Source organism: Triticum urartu, chromosome 4A, assembly GCF_056163025.1.
Source record: "Triticum urartu cultivar PI428250 chromosome 4A, HENAU_Tu73, whole genome shotgun sequence".
In the NCBI taxonomy this organism is placed as follows: Eukaryota; Viridiplantae; Streptophyta; class Magnoliopsida; order Poales; family Poaceae; genus Triticum; species Triticum urartu.
Genome location: NC_141876.1, coordinates 434,002,596 through 434,017,363, shown reverse-complemented (window position 1 = coordinate 434,017,363; position 14,768 = coordinate 434,002,596). Strand labels below are relative to the sequence as shown.

The window sequence follows — 14,768 nt, the reverse complement described above, 5'->3', positions numbered from 1 at the left end:
AACAATATGCAAATCAAATTCTTGTAGCAAGAGAACCCATCTAATAAGTCTAGGTCTAGCATCTTTCTTTTCCATAAGATATTCGATAGCAGCATGATCAGTGTGAATGGTTACTTTAGAATCAATAATATAAGGTTTAAACTTATCACAAGCAAATACAACTGCTAAGAATTCTTTTTCAGTAGTAGCATAATTTCTTTGAGCATTGTCTAGAGTTTTACTAGCATATTGAATAACATTTAGTTTCTTATCAAGTCTTTGTCCTAGAACAGCACCTACACCATAATCATTAGAATCACACATAATTTCAAAGGGTAAATCCCAATCAGGCGGCTGAACAATAGGTGCAGAGATCAATGCTTTCTTAAGTATTTCAAATGCTTCTACACAATCATCATCAAAGACAAATGGTATATCTTTTTGTAATAAATTAGTCAGAAGCTGAGAAATTTTCGAGAAGTCCTTAATGAACCTCCTATAAAAACTGGCATGACCAAGGAAACTTCTTATACCTTTGATGTCCTTGGGACATGGCATCTTTTCAATAGCATCAACCTTGGCTTTATCAACTTCAATACCTCTTTCAGAAACTTTATGCCCCAAGACAATACCTTCATTAACCATAAAGTGGCACTTTTCCCAATTCAAGACAAGATTAGTTTCTTCACATCTTTGCAAAACTCGATCAAGGTTGCTCAAGAAATCATCAAAAGAAGATCCATAGACGGAAAAATCGTCCATGAAAACCTCACAAATCTTTTCACAGAAGTCAGAGAATATAGCTATCATGCATCTTTGAAAGGTAGCAGGTGCATTAACCAAAAGGCATACGTCTATAAGCAAAAGTACCAAACGGGCATGTAAAAGTAGTCTTTGATTGATCTTTGGCTGACACAGGTATTTGAGAGAAACTAGAATAACCATCTAGAAAGCAAAAATGTGTATGTTTGGACAATCTTTCTAGCATTTGATCGATAAAAGGTAAGGGGTAATGATCCTTTTTAGTAGCCTCATTTAATTTGTGGAAATCAATTACCATCCTATAACCTGTAATAATTCTTTGAGGAATCAATTCATCTTTATCATTAGGAACAACAGTAATACCTCCCTTCTTAGGGACACAATGGGCAGGGCTTACCCATTGACTATCAGCAACAGGATAAATTATACCTACCTCAAGGAGTTTTAGTATCTCCTTTCTTACCACTTCTTTAATTTTAGGATTCAGCCGGCGTTGATGATCACGAACTGGTTTAGCATCTTCTTCCAAATTAATTTTATGTTGACATAGAGTGGGACTAATGCCCTTAAGATCATCAAGAGTGTACCCAATAGCAGCGCGGTGCTTCTTCAGAGTTTTCAATAATCTCTCCTCCTCATGCTCTGAAAGGTTAGCACTAATAATAACAAGATATATCTTTTTCTCATCAAGATAAGCATATTTAAGAGTATCAGGTAACGGTTTAAGCTCAAACACGGGATCACCCTTGGGTGGAGGAGGATCCCCTAGGATTTCAACAGGTAAATTGTTTTTCAGAATAGGTTCCTGTTTAAAGAATACTTCATCTAATTCCCTTCTTTCATTAATAAACATATCATTTTCATGGTCTAGCAAGTATTGTTCTAAAGGATCACTAGGAGGTACGGCAATAGAAGCAAGACCAATAATTTCATCCTTACTAGGTAATTCTTCTTCACGGTGTTGTCTACTAAATTTAGAAAAATTAAATTCATGAGTCATATCATCTAAACTGATAGTAACAACATCTCTTTTGCAATCTATGGTAGCATTAACAGTATTTAAGAAGGGTCTACCAAATATATTGGGACAAAAGCTATCTTGTGGGGAACCAAGAATAAGAAAATCAGCAGGATATTTAGTTTTCCCACACAAGACTTCAACATCTCTAACAATTCCCATTGGTGAAATAGTATCTCTATTGGCAAGTTTAATTGTGACATCAATATCTTCCATCTCAGCAGGTGCAATATCATGCATAACTTCTTGGTATAAAGAATAAGGTATTGCACTAGCACTAGCACCCATATCACATAAGCCATGATAACAATGATCTCCTATTTTAACAGAAATAACAGGCATGCCTACCACAGGTCTAGGTTTATCTTTATCACGGGGTTTAGCAATTCTAGTAGTTTCATCACAGAAATAAATAACATGCCCATCTATATTATCAGACAAGAGATCTTTAACAATAGCAATATTAGGTTCAACTTTAACTTGCTCAGGAGGTGTATATGTTTTAATGTTGCTTTTACGAACCACAGTTGAAGCTTTAGCATGATCCTTTATCCTAACAGGGAAAGGTGGTTTCTCAACATAAGTAGGAACAATAGGATCATTGTAAGTGATAGTCTTTTCTTCAACTTTAATAGGTGCATCTACTTTTACTTCTATGGGAGGATGATATTTAAACCACTTCTCCTTGGGGAGATCAACATAGGCAGCAAAAGATTCACAGAAAGAAGTTACTATCTCAAAGTCAAGTCCATATTTAGTGCTAAATTTATGAAAAATATCGGTATCCATAAAAGATTTAACACAATCAAAACTAGGTGTCATACCTGACTCCTTACCATTGTCGAGGTCCCAATCTTCAGAGTTACGTTTAATTCTTTCCAATAAATCCCATTTGAATTCAATAGTCTTCATCATAAAAGAGCCAGCACAAGAAGTATCAAGCATGGTGCGATTGTTACCACAAAGCTGAGCATAAATTTTTTGAATAATCATTTCTCTTGAGAGCTCATGATTGGGGCATGAATATAACATTGATTTTGTTGGGGAACGTAGTAATTTCAAAAAAAATCCTACGCACACGCAAGATCATGGTGATGCATAGCAACGAGACAGGATAGTGTTTTCCACATACCCTTGTAGACCGAAAGCGGAAGCGTTAGCACAACGCGGTTGATGTAGTCGTACGTCTTCACGATCCGACCGATCAAGTACCGAACGCACGGCACCTCCGAGTTCAGCACACGTTCAGCCCGATGATGTCCCTCGAACTCCGATCCAGCCGAGTGTTGAGGGAGAGTTTTGTCAGCACGGAGGCGTGGTGACGATGTTGATGTTCTACCGACGCAGGTCTTCGCCTAAGCACCGCTACAGTATTATCGAGGTGGACTATGGTGGAGGGGGGCACCGCACACGGCTAAAAGATCAAACAGATCAATTGTTGTGTCTATGGGGTGCCCCCTGCCCCCGTATATAAAGGAGTGGAGGAGGGGGAGGGTCGTCCCTCTCTATGGCGCGCCCTAGGGGAGTCCTACTCCCACCAGGAGTAGGATTCCTCCTTTCCTAGTAGAACTAGGAGCCCTTCCAAGTAGTAGGAGGGAAGAAAAGGGAAGGGAAAAGGAGAAGGAAGGAAGGGGGCGCCCCCTCCCTAGTCCAATTCGGACTAGCCCATGGGGAGGGGTGTGGCCACCCTTTGAGGCCTTTCTCTCCTTTCCCATATGTCCCATTAAGGCCCAATACGAATTCCCGTAACTCCCCGGTACTCTCGAAAATATCCGAATCACTCGGAACCTTTCCGATATCCGAATATAGTCGTCCAATATATTGATCTTTATGTCTCGACCATTTCGAGACTTCTCGTCATGTCCCCGATCTCATCCGGGACTCTGAACTCCTTCGGTACATCAAAACATATAAACTCATAATATAACTATCATCGTAACTTTAAGCGTGCAGACCCTATGGGTTCGAGAACTATGTAGACATGACCGAGACACGTCTCCAGTCAATAACTAATAGCGGAACCTGGATGCTCATATTGGCTCCTACATATTCTATGAAGATCTTTATCGGTCAAACCGCATAATAACATACGTTGTTCCCTTTGTCATCGGTATGTTACTTGCCCGAGATTCGATCGTCGGTATCTCAATACCTAGTTCAATCTCGTTACCGGCAAGTCTCTTTACTCGTTTCGTAATACATCATCCCGCAACTAACTCATTAGTCGCAATGCTTGCAAGGCTTATAATGATGTGCATTACCGAGTGGGCCCAGAGATACCTCTCCGAAAATCGGAGTGACAAATCCTAATCTCGAAATACGCCAACCCAACAAGTACCTTCGAAGACACCTGTAGCGCACCTTTATAATCACCCAGTTACGTTGTGACGTTTGGTAGCACACAAAGTGTTCCTCCGGTAAACGGGAGTTGCATAATCTCATAGTCATAGGAACATGTATAAGTCATGAAGAAAGCAATAGCAACATACTAAACGATCGAGTGCTAAGCTAACGGAATGGCTCAAGTCAATCACATCATTCTCCTAATGATGTGATCCCGTTAATCAAATGACAACTCATGTCTATGGCTAGGAGACATAACCATCTTTGATCAACGAGCTAGTCAAGTAGAGGCATACTAGTGACACTCTATTTGTCTATGTATTCACACATGTATCATGTTTCCGGTTAATACAATTCTAGCATGAATAATAAACATTTATCATGAAATAAGGAAATAAATAATAACTTTATTATTGCCTCTAGGGCATATTTCCTTCAGATTTAAGCCTCCCCCAAGCTTGAGCGATGCTTTCTCCTTTGCGAGGCCAAAAATTATATATATAATTGCGATCACGATGAACAAGATGCATAGGATAAAACTTCTGATGAAATTCCAATTTCAATCGTTTGTAATTCCAAGACCTCATATCATCACATAGCCTATACCATGTCGATGCATCTCCCCTCAAAGATAAAGGGAAGACATTCTTCTTAACAACATCTCCGGGTACACCTGCAAGCTTAAATAATCCACAAACTTCATCCACATATATCAGATGTTCATCAGGATATTTTGTTCCATCTCCTAAAAAAGGATTAGCTAGCAGTTTTTCTATCATACGTGAAGGAACTTCAAAGCAAGCATTTTCGTTTTCAGTAGGTTCAGTAGGTTGAGGAGCAACTCTTTGCTCTACTGGTCGGGGTGAATATACCCTGAACAAGCCCCTCAGGGGATTACTTTCCATGGTAACAAGTGACAGTAAATTTCAGCACACTATATAAATTTTTCCTTACCAAATTCCACCTACCAAAGGCGCTTCACTCCCCGGCAACGATACCAGAAAAGAGTCCTGATGACCCACAAGTATAGGGGATCTATCGTAGCCCTTTCGATAAGTAAGAGTGTCGAACCCAACGAGGAGCAGAAGGAAATGATAAGCGATTTCCAGCAAGGTATTCTCTGCAAGTACTGAAATAAGTGGTAACAGATAGTTTTGTGATAAGATAATTTGTAACGAGCAACAAGTAACAAAAGTAAATAAGGTGCAGCAAGGTGGCCCAATCCTTTTTGTAGCAAAGGATAAGCCTGGACAAACTCTTATATGATGTAAAGCGCTCCCGAGGACACATGGGAATATCGTCAAGCTAGTTTTCATCACGTTCATATGATTCGCGTTCGGTACTTTGATAATTCGGTATGTGGGTGGACCGGTGCTTGGGTGCTTTCCTTACTTGGACAAGCATCCCACTTATGATTAACCTCTATTGCAAGCATCCGCAACTACAACAAAAGTATTAAGGTAAACCTAACCATGGCATGAAACATATGAATCCAAATCAGCCCCTTACGAAGCAACGCATAAACTAGGGTTTAAGCTTCTGTCACTCTAGCAACCCATCATCTACTTATTACTTCCCAATGCCTTCCTCTAGGTCCAAATAATGGTGAAGTTTCATGTAGTCGACGTTCACATAACACCACTAGAGGAGAGACAACATACATCTCATCAAAATGTCGAACGAATACCAAATACACATGACTACTAATAGCAAGACTTCTCCCATGTCCTCAGGAACAAAAGTAACTACTCACCAAGCATAAACATGTTCAAAATCAGAGGGGTATTAATATTTATATAGGATCTGAACATATGATCTTCCACCAATTAAACCAACTAGCATCAACTACAATAAGTAATTAACACTACTAGCAACCTACTAGCACCAATCTCGGACTTGGAGACAAGAATTGGATACAAGAGATGAACTAGGGTTTTGAGAGGAGATGGTGCTGATGAAGATGTTGATGGAGATTGCCCTCTCCCGATGAGAGGAGCGTTGGTGATGACGATAGCAATGATTTCCCCCTCCGGGAGGGAAGTTTCCCCGGCAGAACAGCTCCGTCGGAGCCCTAGATTGGTTCCGCCTCGTGGCGGCGGAGTTTCGTCCGAGAAGATGGCTTATGATTTTTTTCCCATCGAAAGACTCCATATAGCAGAAGATGGCCACTGGAGGGCCACTAGGGGGCCCATGAGGTAGGGGGCGCGCCCATGGGGGTAGGGCGCGCCCCCACCCTCGTGGGCAGGGTGTGGTGCCCCTGGTGAAGTTCTTGCTCTCAGTATTTTTTATATATTTGAAAAACATCTTTCGTGAAGTTTCAGGACTTTTGGAGCTGTGCAGAATAGGTCTCTAATATTTTCTCCTTTTCTAGCCCAGAATCCCAGCTGCCGGCATTCTCCCTCTTTATGTAAACCTTGTAAAATAAGAGAGAATAGACATAAGTATTGTGACATAATGTGTAATAACAGCCCATAATGTAATAAATATTGATATAAAAGCATGATGCAAAATGGACGTATCAACACGCCGCGGGCCGGCCGCCCCACCCCTTTCTCCCCCTACCCAGCCACCCGAAGAACATGTAGTTCTTCTCTCTCGCCCCCTCTCTCATCTCCTCCACTCCCCCCCTCAGATCTTCTTCGTTTCTTCACCCTTTTGCGGATCGAGATGGCCCTAAAACGAGAAAAGTAAGCTCCTCTGATCCCTCCAATTAGTCTTAGTCAAATAGCTTCCGATTCGTCCCATTATTTGATTCAAATAACCCCTATTTTAACTAGATATAATTTTTTTGTACCCTAGGATTGTTTTAGGTTGATTCTAGATGTTCTATTGTGTTGGATATGAACTCTAATCACTAGTTGGAATGGTAGTGTGAAGATGAACCCTAGTTCATAGTTTTTCGAAGGATTGTTTTTGATATGATGCATGTTGGAGGAATTTATTTCGATATGATGCATGTTGATATGATATGATATGATGCATGATGTATAGTGGATGTTGTTTGAGGAAATATGCTTAAGATGAACCCTAGTTCATGTTTTTTTTGAAAGAAAGATGGTATGATGCATGTTGGATGATTAACTCGTATGTTTGTTTTGCCATGATGCATGTTGATATGATGCGATGCATGATGTATAGTGGATGTTGTTGGAGAAATTTATATGAATGAATTAATCATGCGGACGTTATTATTTTGTATGCTTATAATGCTTATGTTTATGCATTAAGTATACCATCATGGTGATGTGGTTGAATATGATTTGTTAACTAGTTTGAAGATGAACCTAGTTTGAAGGTGAACCTAGTTTGAATATGATATGATTGATGTTAGTTGAACGGTTTAATATGATATGATGATTATATGTTGATAACAAAATGTTGTTGTTTCAGGAGGCCCCCCTTGGTCCGGCGGTCGGCACTAATTACACTATGCTTGACCCGACATTCGGCAATGGTCATCACACCCGTTACATCGAGAACGGAGTGGTAAAAAACAATGATTAATGTCTTGCATCAAAATTTTGCCTTCCCAAAAGTTTGTTACTAACTATTTTCATGTGCACATTGACAAATGCTTCCGCCATTACATATGAAGGGCCACACCAAGGTCTCTCAGATGAAGTACGACAACCGGTACGAGCCGTATTACAGGAGAGCCGGGTTGTTGGGTTTCATGCTCCAGTTCAAGCATGTGTCGTCGACGCTTGTCCATGCAGCTCTCACATTGTTGGTGGACCGTTGGCGCCCCGAGACGCACTCTTTCCATCTCCCATGTGGTGAGATGACGGTGACGCTCGAGGACTTCGCCATGATCACGGCCTTGCTGATCCAGGGCCATGCTCTCATTGGGCGCGTAGATAGGAAGAAGTGGCCGAGCAGGGTTACCACCCTCATCGGCGACTGCCCTCCCATCAAGAGTAACATAACGTCCGGTGTACCCCTCCTTGGCTCCTGCTCCACTGGCTCGAATGCCCGCAAGATGCGGATCTGAGGACTGTGGAGGAGTATGTGAGGGCCTACATGTGGTTTCTTCTCACAGAGGTCATGTTTCCAGACTGCTCAGGGGACAACCCCCTATGGATGTACCTGGACTTCCTCGACGACTAGGGTGCAGGGTACAGCTGGGGGTCCACCGACCTCGCGTACCTCTACCGTTCGGTAAGACATCATATATCTCAATATCCGTATATGGATGTATGTGTGTGCTACTTTAAACTATGTCACCTAATCATCAATTGTTGTTTGTAGCTGGATGACGCCACGCAGAGGACCGAGAAAACGTCTGGGATGTGTGGGTGTGTCTGGGCTCTCTCGATTTAGAGTTGGGAGCGGCTGCCGGTTGGTCGTCCCGAGAAACTGTAACAAACTACATGGACGGACTATGACGAAGATGGCGACAATGCTCGATAACCTACCGTTGCCTACTCTTGGGACGCAGTTAAAGTCTTCTCAAGCAAGGGCAGTGCGATGTACAAGGCCTTCACCAATGAGCTGGACAACCTGACATTTTTTCAGGTATACCAACGAGCGAGCTAGTTTTTTAATGTAGTCACTTTGACGGTCGCTAAATAGTCTTTCTATAGGTTAACTAGTGCCCGTACCATGATAGGGCTTGGGGGTTCGAACTGAACCAGACGTGCAACCGAGACCGCCTTCTGTACCGGTGCATTGCCCCAATGATATGCGTGTAAGTCGTCGAATGGCACCTACCACAGCGCGTGGCCACACAATTTGGCGCATTGCAGCACACACCGCCGGCACGCCCCCACGACACCGGTGGTTACAACCTTCACTGGTATGGGCTGCCATCTCTTTTACCGTGTTTTCCTTAAATTTGACGTTCTTATGGTCTTTTGTGTTTTCTTGTTTGTTATGCCCTTTGCAGGAAGAGTAGGCAGCATTCACAGTCAATAGTGGAGTGGGCCGAAAGCACAAGTCTTGTGTGAAAATGTGGGACGAGAGTACGTTCCGCAAAGACCAGGAGAGGTCAGGCATTGCTGGAATGTGTACGAGAGGCACATGAATTGGTATTGATGGCATCAAGTTTCGTCTGCGTTTGAGGCCATGGTGGACGGAAGCGGACATGGCATCACTATAGGAGGCGGAGGATTCTGAGGATGAAGCATACAAGAGAAACCTCAGAGATATGCAAGGTGATTTCAGGGAGTATGTACCCCTGATGAACAGAGTGGTAAATTTTGTTCAAATGCATTCAAGCCGACAGTTGGATGATGCTGACATGGTCATTAATGATCCTTACCTTTTGCAGGCCGCGAAGTTGAATAGAAACATTTTTGATGGCTCGAATGCACTAAGTTCTGACCCTGGAACCTTGGAGGGTGATAGCAAGATGAGGGAAGCGATGAAGGTAACTTTAAGCCTCATGGCATTCTATTCGAGCAACCACAAATTTGATTTATGCCATGTTCTTACTTTTTTGCAACCCTAAGTCTGATCCAAGCCATTCTATTCTATATTTGTTTTCGCGGAAGATCATGAACCGTTGTCGCAGGCTAGCGGGCATGCTTGGGTGCGCTGCCTTGATTGACGTGCATGTTCCTACTCCTGGTGGGTCGACACATGCCCTGGCTTCATCAAGCCACGCCGAAGGAGGTTCCTCGAGCCATGCCGCCTCGTCGTCTCGCCTTGTTGACGAGACCGAGGAAGAAGATGATCAGAGAGAAGAGGACGAGGAGGAAGATGGAGAAGAGGAAGGAGGTGACGACGAAGGAGGTGATGAGGAGGAGTACAATGATGATGACGGGTCTCCACCGACTCAGCCAACCCAGGGGAAGAGGGTATCTCATCCACACCAGGATGTTTTGCGCCCATCCCCGTTTCAGAAACCGCTTCCTTGTCATCGCCCGAAAAAGCCGGACGAAGGCTGCTTGAAGAGAAACAAGGAGTGTGCCGCTAAGAGGGGGAGGAACTAGAGTGTGAACTTGCTTAGTTAAACTAGTTGTGCCATGCTGAAGTACTCAGTTTTGTGTTATAGCTACCTATTTTACTATGTTGAATCTATTTATATGTTGAACTTTTGGGTGCGTCGATTTGCTGTCTATAATGTGTGAGGACATCATATTTTTCATATCCAAACAATATTTGCTGCTGTCTGTTTATCTGTCATATGCAAACACTATTTTCATATTTATAATTCAAATGGTCAAATTCTTGTAAAAAGAAGTGAGGAGCCTGCCACAAGGCACATGGCGGTAGGTTTTCACAGCTGCCTGGCGGTAGGATATGAAAACCTACCGCACCCTCCTTTTTTCAGTCACAGAATGCTTCCACTCCTGGCACACCCTATTGTTGGAAATATGCCCTAGAGGCAATAATAAAAGCATTATTATTATATTTCTTTGTTCATGATAATTGTCTTTATTCATGCTATAACTGTATTATCCGAAAATCGTAATACACGTGTGAATACATAGACCATAATATGTCCCTGGTAAGCCTCTAGTTGACTAGCTCGTTGATCAACAGATAGTCATGATTTCCTGGCTATGGACATTGGATGTCATTGATAACGGGATCACATCATTAGGAGAATGATGTGATGGACAAGACCCAATCCTAAGCATAGCACAAAGATCGTGTAGTTCGTTTGCTAGAGCTTTTCCAATGTCAAGTATCTTTTCCTTTGACCATGAGATCGTGTAACTCCCGGCTACCGTAGGAGTGCTTTGGGTGTATCAAACCTCACAACGTAACTGGGTGCCTATAAAGGTGCATTACAGGTATCTCCGAAAGTGTCTGTTGGGTTGACACGGATCGAGACTGGGATTTGTCACTCCATATAACGGAGAGGTATCACTGGGCCCACTCGGTAATGCATCATCATTATTAGCTCAAGGTGACCAAGTGGTTGATCACGGGATCATGCGTTACGGTACGAGTAAAGTGACTTGCCGGTAACGAGATTGAACAAGGTATTGGGATACCGACGATCGAGTCTCGGGCAAGTAACATACCGATTGACAAAGGGAATTGTATACGGGGTTGATTAATCCTCGACATCGTGGTTCATCCGATGAGATCATCGTGGAGCATGTGGGAGCCATCATGGGTATCCAGATCCCGCTGTTGGTTATTGACCGGAGAGTCGTCTCGGTCATGTCTGCTTGTCTCCCGAACCCGTAGGGTCTACACACTTAAGGTTCGGTGACGCTAGGGTTATGAAGATATGAATATGCAGTAACCCGAATGTTGTTCGGAGTCCCGGATGAGATCCCGGACGTCACGAGGAGTTCCGAAATGGTCCGGAGGTAAAGAATTATATATAGGAAGTGTTGTTTCGGCCATCGGGACAAGTTTCGGGGTTATCGGTATTGTACCGGGACCACCGGAGGGGTCCCGGGGGCCCACCGGGTGGGGCCACCTGTCTCGGGGGGCCACATGGGCTGTAGGGGGTGCGCCTTGGCCTTCATGGGCCAAGGGCACCAGCCCTACTAGGCCCATGCGCCTAGGGTTTCCACCACGGAGGAGTCCAAGTGGTGGAAGGCACCCCGAGGTGCCTTGGGGGGGAGGGAAACCCTCCCCTGGCCGCCGCACCTAGGAGATTGGATCTCCTGGGCTGGCGCACCACCCCCCCTTGGCCCTCCTATATATAGTGGGGGAGAGGAGGGATTTTATACCTCAGCCTTTGGTGCTTCCTCTCTCCCCGTTACGTCTCTCTCTCGTAGTATAGGCGAAGCCCTGCTACTGTGACACCCTGCATCCACCACCACGCCGTTGTGCTGCTGAATCTTCATCAACCTCTCTTCCCCCCTTGCTGGATCAAGAAAGGAGGAGACGTCATCCGTTCCGTACGTGTGTTGAACGCGGAGGCATCGTCCGTTCGGTGCTAAGATCATCGGTGATTTGAATCACGTCGTGTTCGACTACATCATCCCCGTTCTTTGAACGCTTCCGCTCGCGATCTACAAGGTACGTAGATGCATCTAACCACTCGTTGCTAGATGAACTCATAGATGGATCTTGGTGAAACCGTAGGAAAATTTTTGTTTTCTGCAACGTTCCCCAACACCTATCACCGTTGGGTGTGACCGTAGGGTGTGAAAACCTACCGCACAAACTTTGCCATTTTCTGTCACAGAAAGTTTCGCCTGCATAGGTGCGCCACACCCTACTACCACCCTCCTCGGCGGTAGCTTTAGCCACCCTACCGTCTTATGCCTTGGCGGTAGGGTAGTTAGGACACGTCGGACCATAAACAGCGGGTGACGGAGGATGCCGTTATCCTACTGCCGGTGACTACGGCGGTAAGAAAAATGATCAGATTTCGAAGTTTTTTCAGACGAGATCAGATTGTTCAAAACTCAACCAAAAGGGTCAAAACAGGAAATTTTGCCACCCCTCGCCCCCATCCATCGCCGTCTCCAACTATCGGGTTATGGCTACCGGACAGTTAACAGCGCGGCAGTCCCTCCATTTATAACCTCTCATCCCATCTCCCTCCATATTCCCAGATACCACTATCCGCAACTCAAAGCGAACTACTAGGACGAGCCATGGACGACGACATCGACAGCTCCTGCTCCACCCCTTTCGCCAGCGCGCCGTCCAGCCCCGGCCGCTCCCCTTCCATCTTCGGCGGCGGCGGCGGCGGCTATTTTTTCAGTGCACCGGCCAGCCCCATCCACCACCTGTTGTTCTCGTCCTCCTCGGCCGCCGCTGGTGCCCCTAATGGCGGCGGGTACGGTGGACTAGGTGACGCGGAGTTCGAGTTCGGCGGCCCTGGCGAGCACATGATCTCTGCTGACGAGCTCTTCCAGAACGGCCAGATCCGGCCGCTCACCCTGTCCCCGCTCCCGGATCTCGACCCCGACAGCGAAGAAGATGACAGCGAACGGCGCCACGGCCCCGCGCGCGGCCGCGAGCCCACGTTCCGGAGCGGCTCCGTGCACCGCCGCGCCCGGTCGATGTCCCCGATGCGCAGCCCGTCCCCGCGGCTCAAGCTTCTCAGTGCGCTCGTCCCCGCGCCGGATCTTGGCTCCGTGTCCCTCTCGACTGGGGCGCAGGAGGCTCCGCCGCCGGTCACCGCCTCGTCGCGCTCCTCCTCGTCCTCGTCGACCTCCTCCTCGTCGTCCGCGTCGTCCGCCCGCGGATCCCGGCGGTGGGTTATCCTCAAGGACATGCTCCTCCACCGCAGCAAAAGCGAGCCCGGCAGCGCCCATGCGCACGAAGCCCCTGCGGCCGCCGCCAAGCCGGAGAAGGCATGGCAGTTCTCGCCTTCGTGGGCGTCGAGGGACAAGGTCATCGCGAAGCTGCGCGGGGCGAGGCCATCACCGCAATCGGAGACGGGAGCGGCGGCCAGCGGCGGCGCCGGTGAGGGCGACGAATCCCGGACGACGCGGAGCCAGGGCAGGTCCAAGGGTCGGCGGCGCTCAACGACGGTGGCGGCCGCGCACGAGAGGCTTTACGCGGCGCCGAACAGGGCGCAGGCGGAGGAGATGCGGCGGCGGACGTTCCTGCCGTACCGGCAGGGCGTGCTCGGCTGCCTCGGCTTCAGCTCCCGCGGCTACGGCGCGCTCCGCGGGTTCTCGAAAACCCTCAGCCCCGTCTTCTCCCGGTAAAAGTAAAGAAGCACTCCAGAAATCCCCCAAAAATATGGAAAAGCAGAGAGCAAAACAAGAGCTTAAATAATGGCCATTGCTACTGTTGCCGGTTAATTTAAAAAAATAGTATTAGTAATATTCGTTCTTCTCTGTAATATGCGAGTATTGTCTTTTGTAAGTTGTTGCGTGTTCTGTATAGAGGCAGGCAGTGAGCGTGAGAAATCCCCCAAGTTCGTTTGGAGGTGTTGGTAGTTGTGAGAAGTCACATCAACTCGTCCATCAGAAGGGCGCAGTTGGATAAATTTGGCGCGAAAGCAAAAAAATACCACTACATTATGCTATTTTTGTGTGCCCATGTCTTTCGCTCAAGTATATAATTGTACACGCATGTTCCCGCGAACAACGAATTTGCCCACGAGTTGTTACTCCCCATGCTATGTTTGCACTTCTGGACATAGCAACGCACCGAACAGACTTTAATCTAGGCAGAAACCGTGACGAGCATATCCAGCTGGTACTACATATGGGTAACTTTTGATCAGAGGTCCTCTGACCCAGCTTATGACTTTTAATTCTTGGAAATGGTGTCGCCAGATTTGCTTTGGGAGAGCCGTGTGGTTTCTCCAAAGCGGCAGCCCCGTCTTTGCACCTCCTTTACGCCGCTCGCCCTCTTTTCCGAATCAGTACGAAACAAAAAGATCGCACACGTACACCGATTTGTTTATAAAATCTCAAAGATTCACAGCTAGCCACGAGCGAAGGAGCAGCCTTGCACGATCTCCCGCCTCGAGACTCCCCATGGAATGAGGTGGCGTTGCCGTGGTCGACAAGCCCATGGCTGGTTGTGGTTGGAACGGTGTGGATCAGGAGCAGTAGGCATGTAGGAGTACGCACCCCTGGGTGGTGTTTGGCACGGCGTACTGGCCGGTAGGGCCATAAATAAATGTAGATGGATGGATGGATGGGCGCACATGGAAGGAGGGGGGCCAAGCGCTGGCACGTGCCGTGTCGGGCAGATGGCCGAGTCCGTCGACCTCTTCCTCCCCGCGGCCGCCGCATCATTGGGGGCGTTTCCAGATCCAGAAGAGAACGCGCGTGCTGACAAA

General features: G+C 46.3%; 1 protein-coding gene across 1 annotated transcript; it reads left to right on the top strand.

The window, feature by feature from the left end:
• Window positions 1-12,521: 12,521 nt before the first annotated feature.
• LOC125551931 (uncharacterized) lies at window positions 12,522-14,003 on the top strand. Its single transcript, XM_048715340.2, has one exon. The coding sequence runs from the start codon at window positions 12,616-12,618 to the stop codon at window positions 13,678-13,680; it is 1,065 nt and encodes a 354-aa protein (XP_048571297.1). The 5' UTR covers window positions 12,522-12,615; the 3' UTR covers window positions 13,681-14,003.
• The last annotated feature ends 765 nt before the right edge of the window (window positions 14,004-14,768 follow it).